Raw genomic sequence first — 15,065 nt, 5'->3', positions numbered from 1 at the left:
CCCGGCCCGGCCGAGGGGGCGGCAGAGCTCACGCGCACCTGCCCTCCCGCCCCTCGCTTACTGCCAGTACCTGACACCATCGGCCTCCCGCGGCTGAGCATCACCCTTCCCCTGCAGGTCCATCGCGTAAGCTCAGCCAGCGCTATCGATACCATCCCCACGGTGCAGTTTGCGAGCACTGGTTCAGTTCTTTAGGACAGCTACTTGCGTCTGCCCCAGCAGGACCGAACACATTGAAATCGAAAGCCTCCTGCCTTCCCCACAGTGCAACTACGTGTTAGAAAAGATATGAAAAGTTATCTAATGAAATGTGCGTGACCAGAAAACACAAGGTAGAATTTTCCCCCCTCTCCCCAGGCAGATGTGCTGCTTTGATGAGTCGTGATCCTTGTCCACAGGTAAACAGAGCATGAAAGGAACCTCTTAACCAGCAGCAGAATCATAATCACTCCCAGAGCAGGCTGCAAGCACCAGGGAAAAATATCCACCGTGTTCAGATCCCACTACACCTTTTCTAGCACCTGGACAAGCACTGCTGCTAGTAACTGACACTCTCTGGGCATGATGTTCCACAGGAACTGCTCAAGTGTTTTGCAACTGTCACTCGTTTTGCTCTCCAAAATTTCCTGCAGAGACTTTCGATTTCTGCCCTTACTACTTTGCATTATCTGACCTTGCCATGGCCAAACGCTGAGAGCCAAAACATGCTATCCCACTGTACTTGCAGAAAGCAACAAGGCACACTTTTAAATCATTGAATATTGACTCATTTTATTAGTCACTTCATAATTTGTTTCAACCAAAAGACAATACACACAGCAGAAGTCTAATGCATCCCATGTAAATGTTTACATCCGTTAAGCTCCTCACTCACCTAAGACTCAGCATTTGCTTAAATTTTTCACATCTCAAAAATAGGTCTGCAGAACTCAGAGTGCCACCAGGCTCCCTGCTCAAATGGCATGTGTTTGCTTTAAACTGGGTTGGGTTCGTTGGGGCTTTGTCTTTTCGGGCAGTTTGCTTATTTCTTCTCCATACTGTCCAAGAAGTGGGATGGGATTCTATGAAAATATAAATTACAACACCAGGAAAGAAAAAGGAATATACAGGAATAGAGTGAGAGTTCAGAGGGAAGCAGTCCAGGAGCTCCTTCCCTCACAGCCTCTGAGTAGAAAACAAACACACACAAGCTCACCAGCAGATCTAAACCAGCCGTCGCTGCTGCCGCAGCTCAGGGCCAGCGCCAGCCCCAGGGAAGGCACTGGCACCTTCTCAGCTGTTTCAGTGTCTTCTGAGTTATAGATCCAAGGTACTGTACAGGTGGCAGTCCCCTCACTGCTATTGCTTCAATAGGTTGTTCAAGACCATATTTTGTCCCATCAAAACCTGGACGAAGTCAACTTTTAGGACCTTCCCGTGTCTCCTCCCCCTTCAGGCTCATTATGGCCACTATTGTTTCTGTCATTTTTTGACTCAAAATACATTCACTTGAAAAAACAGACATTCAATGTCTCCCAGCTCCAAAGTCTCCCAAGTAACATTAGTAAGATTAGCCATGAAGTCTGTATCTTGCTGCCTTTATATCCCCCTGAAGCAAGGAAACGTTGACCAGACCTGTAAGAATTGTTGCATTCAGCTGGTGGGAAGAGGACTCAGCCTATGCTTGGAACGGCTCGGCCACGACGCACGGGTGCTCTCCAAGGGAAACCACAGCAGCAGCACAGAGCTGGGGGTGCACACAGGGTCAGGGAGCAAGCAGCATTATCTGGGATGGCAGTATGGGAAGGAACGGAGTCTGGCCTTCCTTGTGGCACACAGCACCCATGCCTTAGCAAGGAGGGAAGAGAGCTCCAAGGACAACTGGAATGTTCAGCTGCTACAAGAGTAGCAGGGATGGCCTGGGGTACACACACTGCCTCCTCCAGCTCCACTCAAACACACGACAAAGTCCCCATTTCCCCGAGCACAGACGCTGTGGTCGGGGGAGCCAAGTTCACTGTGGCTGAAGGAGCCAAGAACACAGAAGGAATTTACCCTACAAGCTTATCAGAGACCAACAGAGAAACCCATCTGCTCTACAGGACAGAAAATAAGTGCTCCCGACTCTTCTGCAACAAACTGACCAGGTGAGAGACCACATGCTTCTTTCTCCCCATCTAATCTGCATCAGTGCTCCTTCCCAGCAAAACCCAAGGGAGAGCAAAGTGTGCCAGCCTTCAGTATGAGTGACCACGTACAGTTCTGTGAGGAGAACAGGAGAGCTTATGGGAGTTCAGGAACCAAGGCAAAGACTTTCCATTAGCTTTGTATCTGAGATGCCCTCAGAACTCTCTGGAGTATGTATTTAACATGCTCAATCTTCAACATTGAGTTTGAGCTAGTGGGCTGGTAAACAGCCACAACTGCAGTGCAAGCAACAAAGCTAAATGCTCTCAGCACCAGAAATGGACCTTGATTCAGCCACTTCCTGCAAAACTGCCTGCTCCATGATGCTTCCAGCTAAGCACAGGATCTCTCTCACCACTGATAGCCAAGGCATTACCCTACCACACTCCAAAATTACTTTTAGGGAAATCATACATCATCATCATCTAGATTTTATAATCCCATGCTGATGCCAGTCCCAGTAGAATAAAGCTCTCTGCTAATCCAAAGGTCCAAACCTGTTTAATCAGTAAGGTAGCAAAAATACCTTCCAAGAGAAGATAAACTTGCTCCACTACACGACAGGCACTTACATCAGTGACAGTCAGTCCTACATTATATTACGTAATGCAGTTAAACCCAAAACAGACTGAACAACCCTTAGTGGCCTTCTGCTCCCAATTCAAGGGCAGAAGAGGTCTTCAATTTTCCCTAAGTACACTCTGCACCACTCCTGCATTATTTTTGGCAAGGACTGGAGCCCAGTGTTAGCACTTCTATGGACACAGAGCAATGTCTAAGCTTGCCATCAGAGCACTTGACAATCACTATCCGGAAAGCCCTAGAACAGAACTGAAGCAGATGTGCCCTACCATCAGCTTACTGACACACTCACAGGTGAAGATCTAAGAGATATCCTCTCCTCTTCCTCTCTGGTGTGCTTAACATCTGAATAGTTTTATGCCCTACTCATTGCTCCTGTGAGACCGCCCAGAACTGCAGCACCTCCCGGCAGCTCCCACAGGAACACCACTGAACACAGGTTTCTGTGAGCTCAGAGGGGCACTGGACCTCACGTCTTTGGATCCAAACACTCAAACAACTGGTTTACCTTCGAAACACAATTTAGTTACTTTCAGTCTGAACCTGAACTGGCACATTACTCTGAAAGGGGAGCAAGGAGCAAACTACAAGGATCAATTAAGTAACAAAATGGGAAAAGGTCTCTTTAAACCGCATGGTCTTTATTTCAGTGCCAATATTACAGATACAACACAAATATCCCAGTCATAAGTAACTCAAATGGAACCCAGGGGGTCTACAACAGGCTCTGGAAATTAAATTGGGGAGAAGGTCTGGAATAACCAGGAAGAGCAACTTTGCAGCATAGTCTCTGATGAGTCTCCCAGCAGGAGCAGAGCCCTTGCCCAAAGACTGATCTACAAAACTGAACATGTCTTTTCTACCCATAAACCACAACTAACAGGGTGAAAGACTTTGAAACCGTCTGTGGTAGAAAACCAGCTGCTCCTTGGATCTCTACATCTCTCATACCTCACTACACTTTCTGGGAAAGCTACAGAAGACTCTGTGAATCTGCATGGCTGTAGCTACTGATGGAAAGAAAGAAAATTCAAGTGTAAGGTCTTCATTTCCAAGTACAGCACCAAAGCAATTTTACCAACTCTTACCAGCACCTCTTTTCCTGCACTGTCCCAGGTTTGCAGATGAATTCCCAAGGCCTCGCTTGCTCTTGGTATGCATCACATAACTAAGAGGTGTGTGTATACGATAATGCACTGAGTAGGTCATAAGAAGCCTCCAGCCCCTTCACACCTAGGGGATACAAGAAGAAAGAGGCAGGGCAGCCTGACATTCCCCAAGTCCCCACCTGTACCCCAGATGAAAATGCCTGAAGGAATCCAGCTAGAAATGAATGACAACATGCCTTGCTCACCCCAGGGGAAAAAGGCAGCAGAAAGGAGGGGCAGCTGCTCACTTGCTGCAGAGAGAAGAAAGTTTCCCTGCTAGAAATTCCAGACTTCTCTTCCAACCAGGCTGTGTTTCTTTTGGGGAGGGGCGGAGGGGTGGGGCAGGGGAGAAGGGAATGTTGCTTCTGGCTGTGAATGCATGTGTGAGGGAGTGCACAGTAGCCTCCACAAGCCGCCAGCCTCATCAGCAGAGAGGAGATCAGTCTTAACAGATATGCTTCAAAGTCAGCAATCACTTCAGGAAAATTCCTCCTCATCAGCAGGTCTCATCTGTTCCCCATGCCCATGGTGCAGTTTGGGGGATTGCCAAGGATCACAACCTTCTTCCCAGAGTTCTTTTGATTGGGTGGGATGAGAATAAGAATGGTGCCAGAGCCTCACTGCCAAGACTGAGGGGGGAAGTTGTTGACTTCTGCTAGATCCTGCATTGCTGAGCCCTTGTGATTATACGTCAATTTGATCCGCATACGTAGTTGTTGCTGCAAGAGAAAAGGGAAATGAACATACAAAAAAAATTCAGGTCTTCATTAAGAGCCAGCAAACACCCTCACATCCAGTTCCTCTCCCTTACCTCATGAATACTCAACACAGACCTTGTCTGACTGCAAGAGCTTCCTGGAAGTACGTGCAGGGTGAGCTATGACGCTGCAGAAAAATGCTCAATCTGATGGGACATTGATTGATCACTATAGTTCTCAGACCAGGTACAAGCTTTCAGGAAAGTTATAGAACAGCTTCTACTAACGTCTCTTTCTGCACTGGCCCTGCTCTTGCAAGCACCGAAGTCCTTAAATATAAAAATAACTGCCTTAAAATTCCACTTAATAACAGAAGAAAGCAGGAGGCAGATCCAGACTCCAGTGCTCTGCACCTGCGCTTGCAGAGAGAGGTGGCATTTCTCAAACTGTCTGTTCACTCAGCACAGCAGTCTGTAAACCTCAAGTACTGCACAGCTCAGCAGCACTGGGGAAATAGCCTATAAAGACTGGAAACAGCCTCCAAGAACATTCCCTTCTGCAGCAAGTGATGGAATAGCTCAGAAGTTGCTTTACCCTGCTCTTTGGCTGTCACCCAGGATACTGGGTGGACCTTGAGAGCCAGAACACAGCATGGTCCAGCCAGGTTCCCTATCCTCCTCACTTTCAAAACGCCCTAAAAGGAAAAGCAAGAACTTGTCCATTTGTGTCTCTTTTCTCCATACCTACAGGTGAATATGCAAAAGGGATAGCAGAGGGAGGAAAGGAGGACAATGACTGCTCCAACCAGGCTCAGGATAAAGAAGTTATGTTTTATGGCTCATAGACCAATATCATCAGTGTCACCTTTTGGTTTATCTGGTGTTGTTTTGGAAAACTAGGCATCAGTTTCAGTGCAGCATGACAACACTGTTTTGCACATCTGTATTCTGAAATATTCCTAGGAGCTGTGGTGTTCCAACAATAAAAGCATGATACCACTACCAAGGAGTATTTCACCTTGTGGGTCCCATGTGAGTGGGATCTATTATGACTTCTGGCACATTACTGGAAAGGTCCTAAATCCACCAAAGTTCAAGGTGATCTCTGAAAGATGCTCTACAGCATGACAGAGAAATTCATACCACATGTAGAGAAGACAGAATAATTAGTCTTGTGCCTCAATATAGGCAGAGGTGAGCAGGCTACATGGAAATAAGAGGAGATGCACAGAAACCACACAAATATGCCCTAGAAGACTGCATTCAGTGAGCTCCTGGGCTGAAATCCGTGACTTTTTTCTCATGTGCACATCAGTCTAGCAGCAACACTTTACATGTAGAGCAGTATGTAAGCATTAACATATGAAAAACTTCAGACTTTTTAAGTTCTTAAAGTCATTTAAGATCTTAAGGCTGCCCCTCAAAGGAAGAGATGTGATCTCAACTTCATTTTTCTTTCTGATACCAACTGCACACCTGCAAAGCCTCTTAAGGAGGCTGTGTGGGCCACATCCCTCCCTCCCCTCAAGTCTGTTTGTATCCCAGTCTTGAAGGCTGCCTCTGAAGGCTGCAAAACAAATGGAATTATGATTACACCACACCTAAAGATTCTTTCCATCAACTGTTTCAAACTGCACTCATCACACTGAAAACAAATTACACCATTTGAGAAAACAGACAATTTTGTTCAGAATATGGGAATTAAGCTACTCTTGTGTAGCATTTCAAGTAATGCTGCTGTACACAGCAAGAACAAATGTTCAATGTATTTAATATGGCAAGATGCTTGACTTCCAGACATCACTTTTATAGTCCATACAAACACCTGGTTTTGTTCCTCTGGAAAGGCCATCTGGAAACTTAATAGCCATTCCAATGCAAGACATCAATGAATTCACGATAGCACAGCTGTGAATCTGTTTCAGCAGTGCAATCAAATAGAAGGCCCAATCTGTGTCCAGAACCTCCTCGGTTTTTCACAACTTTTTCCTAACCCTAACCAACATGACTGTGACGAAAAGCACATCGTTCACTACTATCATTCCCTCCCTCTCATCACAGATGCATCCCTAACTGACTGACACTATATGCATGATTCCAAGACAGTATCTTTGATGACTGTTCTTGGAATCACTCACCTTTTGTGGATTCAGGACTTTAATGACCTGTGTGATGGTCCCCGAGTTAAATGCAGGGATGACACTGCTGCTGGGAGACAGGAGCTGCAGCTGGAATGTCTGAAGAAAGGGCAAAGAGAAAACAATTTAATGCTTAATCAAGTAAGAACATAAAGTGACTTGCTTGCACTTCTCAGTGCAAGGAAAAGTAAAAGTTCAGTTCCTGCCCCTGCATAATCAGTTCTTCAATTCCCTGTCTTGTTGTGCCCTAAGAACATGTTCACTGCCCATCTGTTTTCTACATAGGTAAAATTCAGGCAGCACAAACACTAGGAGGTGAGGGCTGACTCTGGGGTACCAGATGAGCAGCAGTGCTTTGTCTTAAGTGTTGCTGCAGAGGAACAGTCAGCACACCTGTAACTTAAGGAGGCCCATCCTTTCCCTAATTCCTTCCCATGGCAGGTATGAAACCAATCCCAATCCAAGTGAGACGAATACTAATTCCTAGAAGATAAACTCCCCAGGAGTGACTGTATTTTCCCAAATTTGGAGAGCATTCCATTCAAATCCTGCTTCAATAGTCTGCTCTGCTATAAGCTAGGCAATATCTGTCTCCCATATTTGTGCTGCAGATGAGTGCAAGGGAAGACAGTTCACTCCTTTAGACAAGGACTGCAAATAATCACCATGTGGTGACACATTTGCATTTTTATAAGCAACTAATTGCTTCAAACAATTTTCTGGTCATGTACTCATAGCTGCAAAGATATATTTCTGAGAAACCAAGAACGTCTTAGAAACTAAGAGTACTACCTCAGAATGGTATGTTTCTTAGAAACTAAGAATAAAGGGCACGATTAATGTCTCCAAAAGACTTTTTTAACCCAACTTTTTTTGCGTGTGGTTTAGCGACTTTCCTAGAAAGTGGTGACTTTAAAACGCAACTTTGTCCAAGCAGGAGTGGTCCAATCTGTTAGGAACCCATGTTCTACTGCATTTCTAAGATTTACTTTCAGACTTGAAAGAGATGACCTAACTGAGCAGTAAGAGATCCTATTAACAGCTCTCAGCCTTGTTTGCCTTGCAAGTTTGTGTCTACATGCAAGCACAGCTCAGGAAGCCTTTGCAGCTGGCCCTCAGCCTATCACTGTAGCTGCCCTAAGTGGCTCTACCTTTGGTACTGCAGCTTGGAAAACAAAATCTGTCATGTCCAGCTCTGTGCTGTTGGAGGCCTGTATCGTGATTACGGTGACGCTGGGGTTGGTGTTTGACCTCTCAAAGGTGAAGTCAATCTTCAGCCCATTCTTGTTGTATGCAGTAATGGAGGGGATTCCTGTAGAGAACAAAAAAGCAGCAGACCTACAGAATCTGGAGATCATTCTCGACATAGAACGCATTTGTTTAACCCCAAATATGAGCTCTTCTGAAGATAATCACACACCCTTCTCCTGCTCCAGCATCTATGCCACACTTTCAAATCCCCTCCCATTTGTTTTTTCACTACCCCTTATTTCCTCTTCTAGTTGGGTGCTGGGGCACTCGAGATGAAGGATTTACATGTCCCTAACCTGCAGCAATATCATTGAAGAGATTTTTGCAGGAATGGAGGCTGTGCTATCTGGGGTGCAGGGGCAGATACTGGAGAACCTGCAAGAAATGTTGAAGGATCATTACTTAGCTGTCATGAAATGAAGAGTAATTACTCCTTCACCAAAGAATGACTGTTGCATTTGTATTTCTTTACATGAAGCTCTAAAAATCATTTGTGCTGTCATCATTCCCTTCTCTGCTTTCATTTATCAGAACTGGCTCCTCTTGAGCTAGCAGGCATTCAAATGGAATTAATTCCTCTCATCTTGCAGTCCTCTCTGGAAAGGCTCACAGCATTCCCAGACTGAAGTGTGAAAATGCTCATGTCTCACCAGCTAATCATGCAGAGTCAACTGTGACTTCATTCCCCAACTCCCACCTGTATGCTAATACGGATCTTGGTAAGAGTAAGGGTGCAAACTAGGACTTAACAGACAATAAAGAACTACCCCATCCTCATCCCACTCCACGGCTAAGAATGTAGACTCCTAAGAAATGCAGCCTGCTCACCTGATAGGTTGAGGTCTCCCAGGAGGTCAAGGAGCTCCCCACCAGCAGGGGCTGGCTTGCTTGTAGGTGCAGTGGGGATTACAGGTGTTATATCAGTTCCCCCCAACAAGTCCAATAAATCATTTTCCTAATGAGAGAGTGGATGTAATAATTAAACATACTCAACTTTCTACTACTTTCCTTTGCAAATGCAGTGGATTCTACTTGCTCTCAGACTGAAGACCAACAGAGCTGCTGGCCAGTCAGAGAGGTTCTTAATTTGGCTGTGGTCTCATGTCCCATGAGAGATCTGGTTTCCAGGCTCATGGGACCACAGGGATAAGAGTATGGACTGAGTTCATGCACACTGAGACAGGCTGGGGAATATACAGCTTTATCCCATCCTGCTCCTCAGAGGCCCACAATGGCCTGTCCCACACACCTGTTCTAGACACTACAGCCATCAGAGCAGAGCAATGATGCAATCACCAGCCAGATGTAGTAAAGAGGCAGAGAGGGGGAGGGAGATGGTCTCAGCTTACTGCTGCCAGTGGCTGGAGTGTGGTCTGACAGGCAGTGGAAACTTAGCCTGGATCAGTTTCCATTACCTGGCTAGCAGGCTGCAATCCAGAGGGTGGAGGTTTGGTTTCCATCACCGCGGGCTCTGTCTCTCCGTTGGTCTGTACAATCTCAGTAGGGCCATTTGTAGTGACTTTCTCCATTACTGGCATTCTCTCAAGCAGGGCTGGCCTGAAAGAAGCTGACATAGTTACACTGTGCCATCTTTCTGGACCCCAAACCAAATTCTTAGGCATTCAAGAGATGATGTACACAGGGCAACCTGCTTTTTCCTTTGAGCTCCAGTGTAGGGGAAGTGTAGGATTGCATGAGACCTTGAGGTGGTCAGAAGCAATCCCTGGCATTCTGTGCCAGTGTAAACAGATTAGTTGCCAGGTAAAAACCAAACAAGCCCTCCTGTCTCCTGTTTTCCCCCAGTACCTGACAGTTTCCACCGTGGGGCTAGGATAACAAATCCAAGGCAAAGATCAAATAATTGAGCAATGGTGGATTAGCTGCAGCCCTGGGACACTTGACTGCTCTGTTCCATATGCAGGTGAGTCAGACTCAGCTCATCTGAGTTGTCTCTGCAGAAAGGTTAACCACTTACAACAGGTGACAAAACTGGAAAAGCAATCACCATGCTCTCTTTTAGCCAAATTATGTTTCCAAAGAGATGAAGTTCAGCCCCTGAGAGTACCCTCCTGACATGATACAGAGCCTGAAGAAGAGGCACAGGATCCAGAATCCTGACATCAAACCAAAAAAACAGGAAAAACTGTATAGGGAGGACTGGTCTGTAATTGTAAGCAAAGCCATTACCCTTGTAGATCAAGCCACAAAGCACTGCATGTAACAGGGTAAGCCACACTGTCTACACGTTTTGGGCTGAAAAAGTGCTCCAGTGCCAATAAACAATGGGCCACATTTTTGACCATGAACTAAGTCTTAATGAGCAGAAACTATTAAACATTGAGCTTTACACTGTAATGAACACCACAAAATACTGGGGGAAAGAATGCAGGCAGTCTCTTGTACAACTGAGTGAAGTTCACATCTGTTTTTCTGAAGTGCAGCCCCTGCCAGAACTGGGAGCAGCGCACGCTGCCAGCCGAGCGCCAGACGCTGTGTCTGCAGCAGTCGGCTCTGACCAAAGGCCCTCGTGCTAGGTCTCTCTCAACTCACTCACAAGGCTCCATGGAAGCCCTAGGCAGTTCACATGCTCTAGCTCCTTAACACGACTTTTGCAAGAACAATGGAGTTGCTGCATGGATCCCATGGGAGGAGAGAAAAGAGGAAGTCACAAGGATGTTGTGCCCTGCACATAGTGAATAGGATAGTACCCATGGAAAAAAGTGACTGTGAAAGCCTTTCGAACAAGGTTTAGAGGCCCCTGTAAACACAGGCAATATTTAGTCCAGTGGCACACATTTTCTCTGTCCACTCATCTAAATCCTGAATTGGATGCTTCTCCATCCAATAGAATTCTATGTAAAGTTTTCAAGGGTGGATGAAGTTAATCCCCAGAAAATCTCCACCAATGTTAAGATCTTCGCTGAATAGGAGAATCTGTGGTGCTCCTACATATAAACAATTAACTATTGCAGATAGCAGATGAATGACTACTCTGCAAAGAATTACATCTTCAGTTATTGCAACAGAGGTTTAACTTTTTCACAGAAAAACAACCACTTGAAACAGCAACGATGAATGGGGACCCCTGAAGGATAAGGTGCCATGGAGGCCACCGTGGTCACTAATTGTAAAACAGGGATGCTGAGTGGTGCAGCAAAGCAGAATGCCTCTGCATGCAGAATTTGAGATCTTAAACAGATACTACAAGAAGATACAGTAAATTCAAAATGTGTTCTGAAAAACTGAGAAGTATTAACAGTTGGAAGAATTACCTCAAGTTCAGAACACAGCTTAAGGGGGCAGGCCAATGCATCGCTGCATGTTTATTCCAAGGACATTTTTTAATCAGTGTAAAGCTAATGACTGTGGCAATGCTAGCACGGTAAAAGCCACCTGCAGGTTCTTAATCAGCTAGCAAATTTAAGATTCAATACCTTGAAGGAAAAATTGGTCAATCTCAGGTTCAAAGCAGGACAAATATTTGGCCGAAAAAGTCTCTGATCACAGAACAATATGGCAGGATACATTAAGACCCTAAAACACTCACTAATCCATAGATGAGGGAGGGATTCTAGTTCCTCTGTAACCCTACCAAATTCACCAAAGCTCTCATAGCACGGGGCATCATCGACAAGAGATCAGAGCAGATTACAATGACCCTTCCCAAACATCAGAACTCATCAGCACTTACCTCATGTGATCATATTTCTTGAAAAGTGCATTATATTCCACTGCTCTCTGCTGCAGCTCCACATCGATGCTGCTGCCGTAGATGGAAACCACCTTCTTAATGCGACTGTTAAGAGCAGAGGGGAACAAACACACCATGGAATTAGCAGCAATAAGCTAGGGATGAGCATGTGTCATCCTGAAGATGCTATCTGGCCCCTGCTCAACAGCTGTGCCGTGCAACTCATGTAAGACAGTCTCTGTAGTATCCATGCAACATCCATTCTGAACTGTCCCTGCACAACAGCAGCAGCAGGTGATCAATACACTGCCTTAAGGTGTAACAAAAAAAGCTCAACTACCCACACCGAGAGGACTCCAGTAGGAAACAAGGCTATTTTCCTTTCCATAGTCTGAAAAAGGAGCTGAAAACAATAGTTCACTGAAAGTAAGGACTTCTCTTTCCCATAAGGAGTTTTCAAGAAACAGTAACATGGATTAAGTCCGCACACAGTAGCGACATCCCTAGAGAAAACAGTACAAACAGTGGATGTCTTTCACCCCATGAGAAAAGGACTGTAAAAGCCAACAAATAACAGGATGACTCTCATAAACCATGGAAGCAAAACATGTTCAAGGAATACTCCTAAATGAAGACAACTGATGCCAGTGTATTTGCAACCAAGCCCTGTGCAATACACCACCAATGAGAACTCACTTGACAGTGCAGGTGAACCTTGTGGAAAGCTTCATGATGGCAGTGAGAGCATAGCCTCGTGTCACAGATGCAGACATATTAGATATCAGGACGCTTTCTAAGATATCAAGAACTTCATCCTCTGTTACCTGAAAAGGTACGGAGAGGTTAGGCTGAGACAGAGAGGAGCTTTGCAGCAAGCCTGACAGAGCATACTGTAAAAACCTGTCTCTTGCTTTATGGTGTCACACCACCTCTGGAACTCTGAGCCTGTAGCACTATGCTGCTCAGAGCATCTGAGACAGATGCATCCAGGCAGAGTTCTCATGGTACAAGTTCTAGAATACAGTTCCTGTCCCACACACTGCTGAGCAGGTTTATCACCAAGATACATAGCTAAGACCCTAGCAGACTCCTTGCAAGCCAGGTTAACACTGAAATCACTCTGCAAAGCCATAGTCCATGCCTGCAGCAGGGGAAGGAGATTCCTGTCCAGGGTCCATCACCATCATGGACATCAGTGCTAAGGAACTGTTGGCAGCATTCCCCTCATACAGCCAGCATCAAGCAGCTCCAGGTGCACAGCTGCTGTTCTTTCCCAAGCTATACCTGTATTGGTTCCTCCTCTTCACACTGGCCAGACACCAGAAGATCTCCATACTCTCCTATGCACCAGGAGGCCACTTGCACCAGGGGCTGCTGTTGGAAGAAAAACCAGAGAAGCCTCAGAGACAAACGGATGCCTGTATGATAAGTTAAACCATCCCCATGTCCGAGAGCAAGCTTAGCCTTCCTCTCAGCCAAGGAAGGTCTCCACAGCAGAAGAAAGAGGAATATTTAACTTGAACAAAAATACTCTAAGACAATTGGAGAAAATAAAAAGAACATGAACCTATAGAAGACATGCCTCCTCTGCAATCTGTCTCTTGGAGCCAGACAGTGTGATGTTGGCTTACCTTGAAAGGCTCAGTAAACATGCATAATTACTGCAGTATAACAGAAACTGAAGCAGGCCACATGTGGTTTTACCTGAGAGTAATCTCCGAGGATGGCTTTGTAGAGTCTCTGCACAGTGTAGGCATGCATCTCCACACTATTAGTTATTAGCTGGATCAGATTGGGAACAGCATCATCACGAACATAACTTCCTGCCTGCAAGAACAATTGGTAGGCTTTACTATCCACCTTCTCAGTAACACCCAGCAGCTGCTGATACCCTTTCACAAAGCCACCTGGTGTGCACGGAAATAAAAATCAAACTTTTCATCCACAAGCACTTTATGGTTGATTTTGAGCAGACTCACGGACAGAAGTACAGGACAGCACATTTACCAGTGAATAACACTCTATGCAGAGAAATCCATACTATAGATATCCTGAAATTGCAGGAGGATAGAGTGCAGGCATGAATACGACATTCTAAGTGGTTTTCTAGCAGTCAAGAAAAGGAAGTTACTTTATTAATGAAGTCATCTGAGAGCAATCCTCAAAGCCAACCTCCTAATGGAAATCAATTTCCAGCTCAGAAGAATCTACTTTTCTCTGTTTCAGGGTGGCAAAACAACACAAGCCAGACTTGCTTCTTGGTGAACTTCTCAAGCTTGAACACTCATACTGATAAATCTCTTCCCACTCCTTTCCCTGAGGGAACACATTGCCTGCCCAAGTTACCAACATCTCTTCCCTCCTTTGCCAAAACACTACTCTGGGTCCAGCTCAGCTGTAATGTTTATAAACAAATTCAAGCAGGTAAAGAGTAATAATTAAACCCAAAGAGGAGGAACTAGAAGGCTGTTCATACAGTTTCATTAAGAAGTTTTGATGACCTCAACTTGGAATAACCCCAAGAAACTGTTTCACCCCCTCTCTCTTTGCACATTGCCTAAGGCTGCTTTCACTCTCCCCTGAAAGCAGTGTGTATTGGAATCAGCACAGGAGCTGTGCTAACTTAGAAGCTAATGTGATTACGGTAATAGAAAAACTCTGCTATACACTGTATTGCTGTGTGTTTCTGAAATCACACATTTCTTCTAAAAAACCACTCAGCCGTATTTACGGAGTTTAGATCTTTCTGACTGGCTGCCTTGGATCACTATCCTAAGCACACCTCCTCTGTGTACGGCAGCATTTGCTATCTGCCAGCCCTTACAGCCATCCCCAACCTGATGACGAGTAACTTCCTACAGAACTAAGAAAATGTCACACAGTCACACACCAGAGAGGCAATTGCACTTACCGTTGTTAAGACTCTCATAATCGTGTCTATGTGCCAGCGCTTGGAAGGAGCATATCTGACAAAATTGAGAGCACAAGTTAGAGCTGTAACAGCTATCCTTACACACCAGCAAGCAACCCACCACCATCACAACCTCTCCCTTCTGTTACTTCCTGGCCCAGCACTTCCTGAGGGGAACACTAACACAGTGTGCCCTGTTCCTCAGAGAGGGCTACAGCTGACAAGCGCAGACCAGCAAACAGAGAAGAGATGATCAACACATTCCCTCTTGGGGGGTGAGGAGGGGGAGGAATACCACTCAAAATGCTCACAATTCCGAGCATGCACCAGGAATTATTAGCAAGTAAAACGACCCCATACTTTTCAGCTGCAAGAAATATTCCAGATGCACAGTCTGCCTTGAACTCTGGTTCGCAGGAATCTAAGAAATACAGCAACTCCTTCATCATTCCACGGACATTGTTCCCATTAACGAGAGCAA

At 45.5% G+C, this 15,065-nt stretch overlaps 1 protein-coding gene across 1 annotated transcript in view; it reads right to left on the bottom strand.

The window, feature by feature from the left end:
* Positions 1-3,368: 3,368 nt before the first annotated feature.
* The window catches only part of LOC103797612 (AP-1 complex subunit gamma-1-like), a 28,131-nt gene continuing 16,434 nt past the window's right edge, over positions 3,369-15,065 (bottom strand). The window contains 13 exon segments of the mRNA XM_009069834.1: positions 3,369-4,615; positions 6,732-6,830; positions 7,883-8,043; positions 8,279-8,307; positions 8,309-8,357; positions 8,811-8,937; positions 9,398-9,539; positions 11,674-11,778; positions 12,370-12,497; positions 12,958-13,047; positions 13,378-13,500; positions 14,585-14,639; positions 14,945-15,065. Of these exon segments, the coding sequence (XP_009068082.1) occupies positions 4,514-4,615; positions 6,732-6,830; positions 7,883-8,043; positions 8,279-8,307; positions 8,309-8,357; positions 8,811-8,937; positions 9,398-9,539; positions 11,674-11,778; positions 12,370-12,497; positions 12,958-13,047; positions 13,378-13,500; positions 14,585-14,639; positions 14,945-15,065 (1,331 nt within the window). The 3' untranslated portion in view covers positions 3,369-4,513.

This window comes from Acanthisitta chloris, unplaced genomic scaffold (genome assembly GCF_000695815.1).
Source record: "Acanthisitta chloris isolate BGI_N310 unplaced genomic scaffold, ASM69581v1 scaffold37582, whole genome shotgun sequence".
In the NCBI taxonomy this organism is placed as follows: domain Eukaryota; kingdom Metazoa; phylum Chordata; class Aves; order Passeriformes; family Acanthisittidae; genus Acanthisitta; species Acanthisitta chloris.
This window is presented reverse-complemented; position numbering and strand designations above follow the sequence as displayed.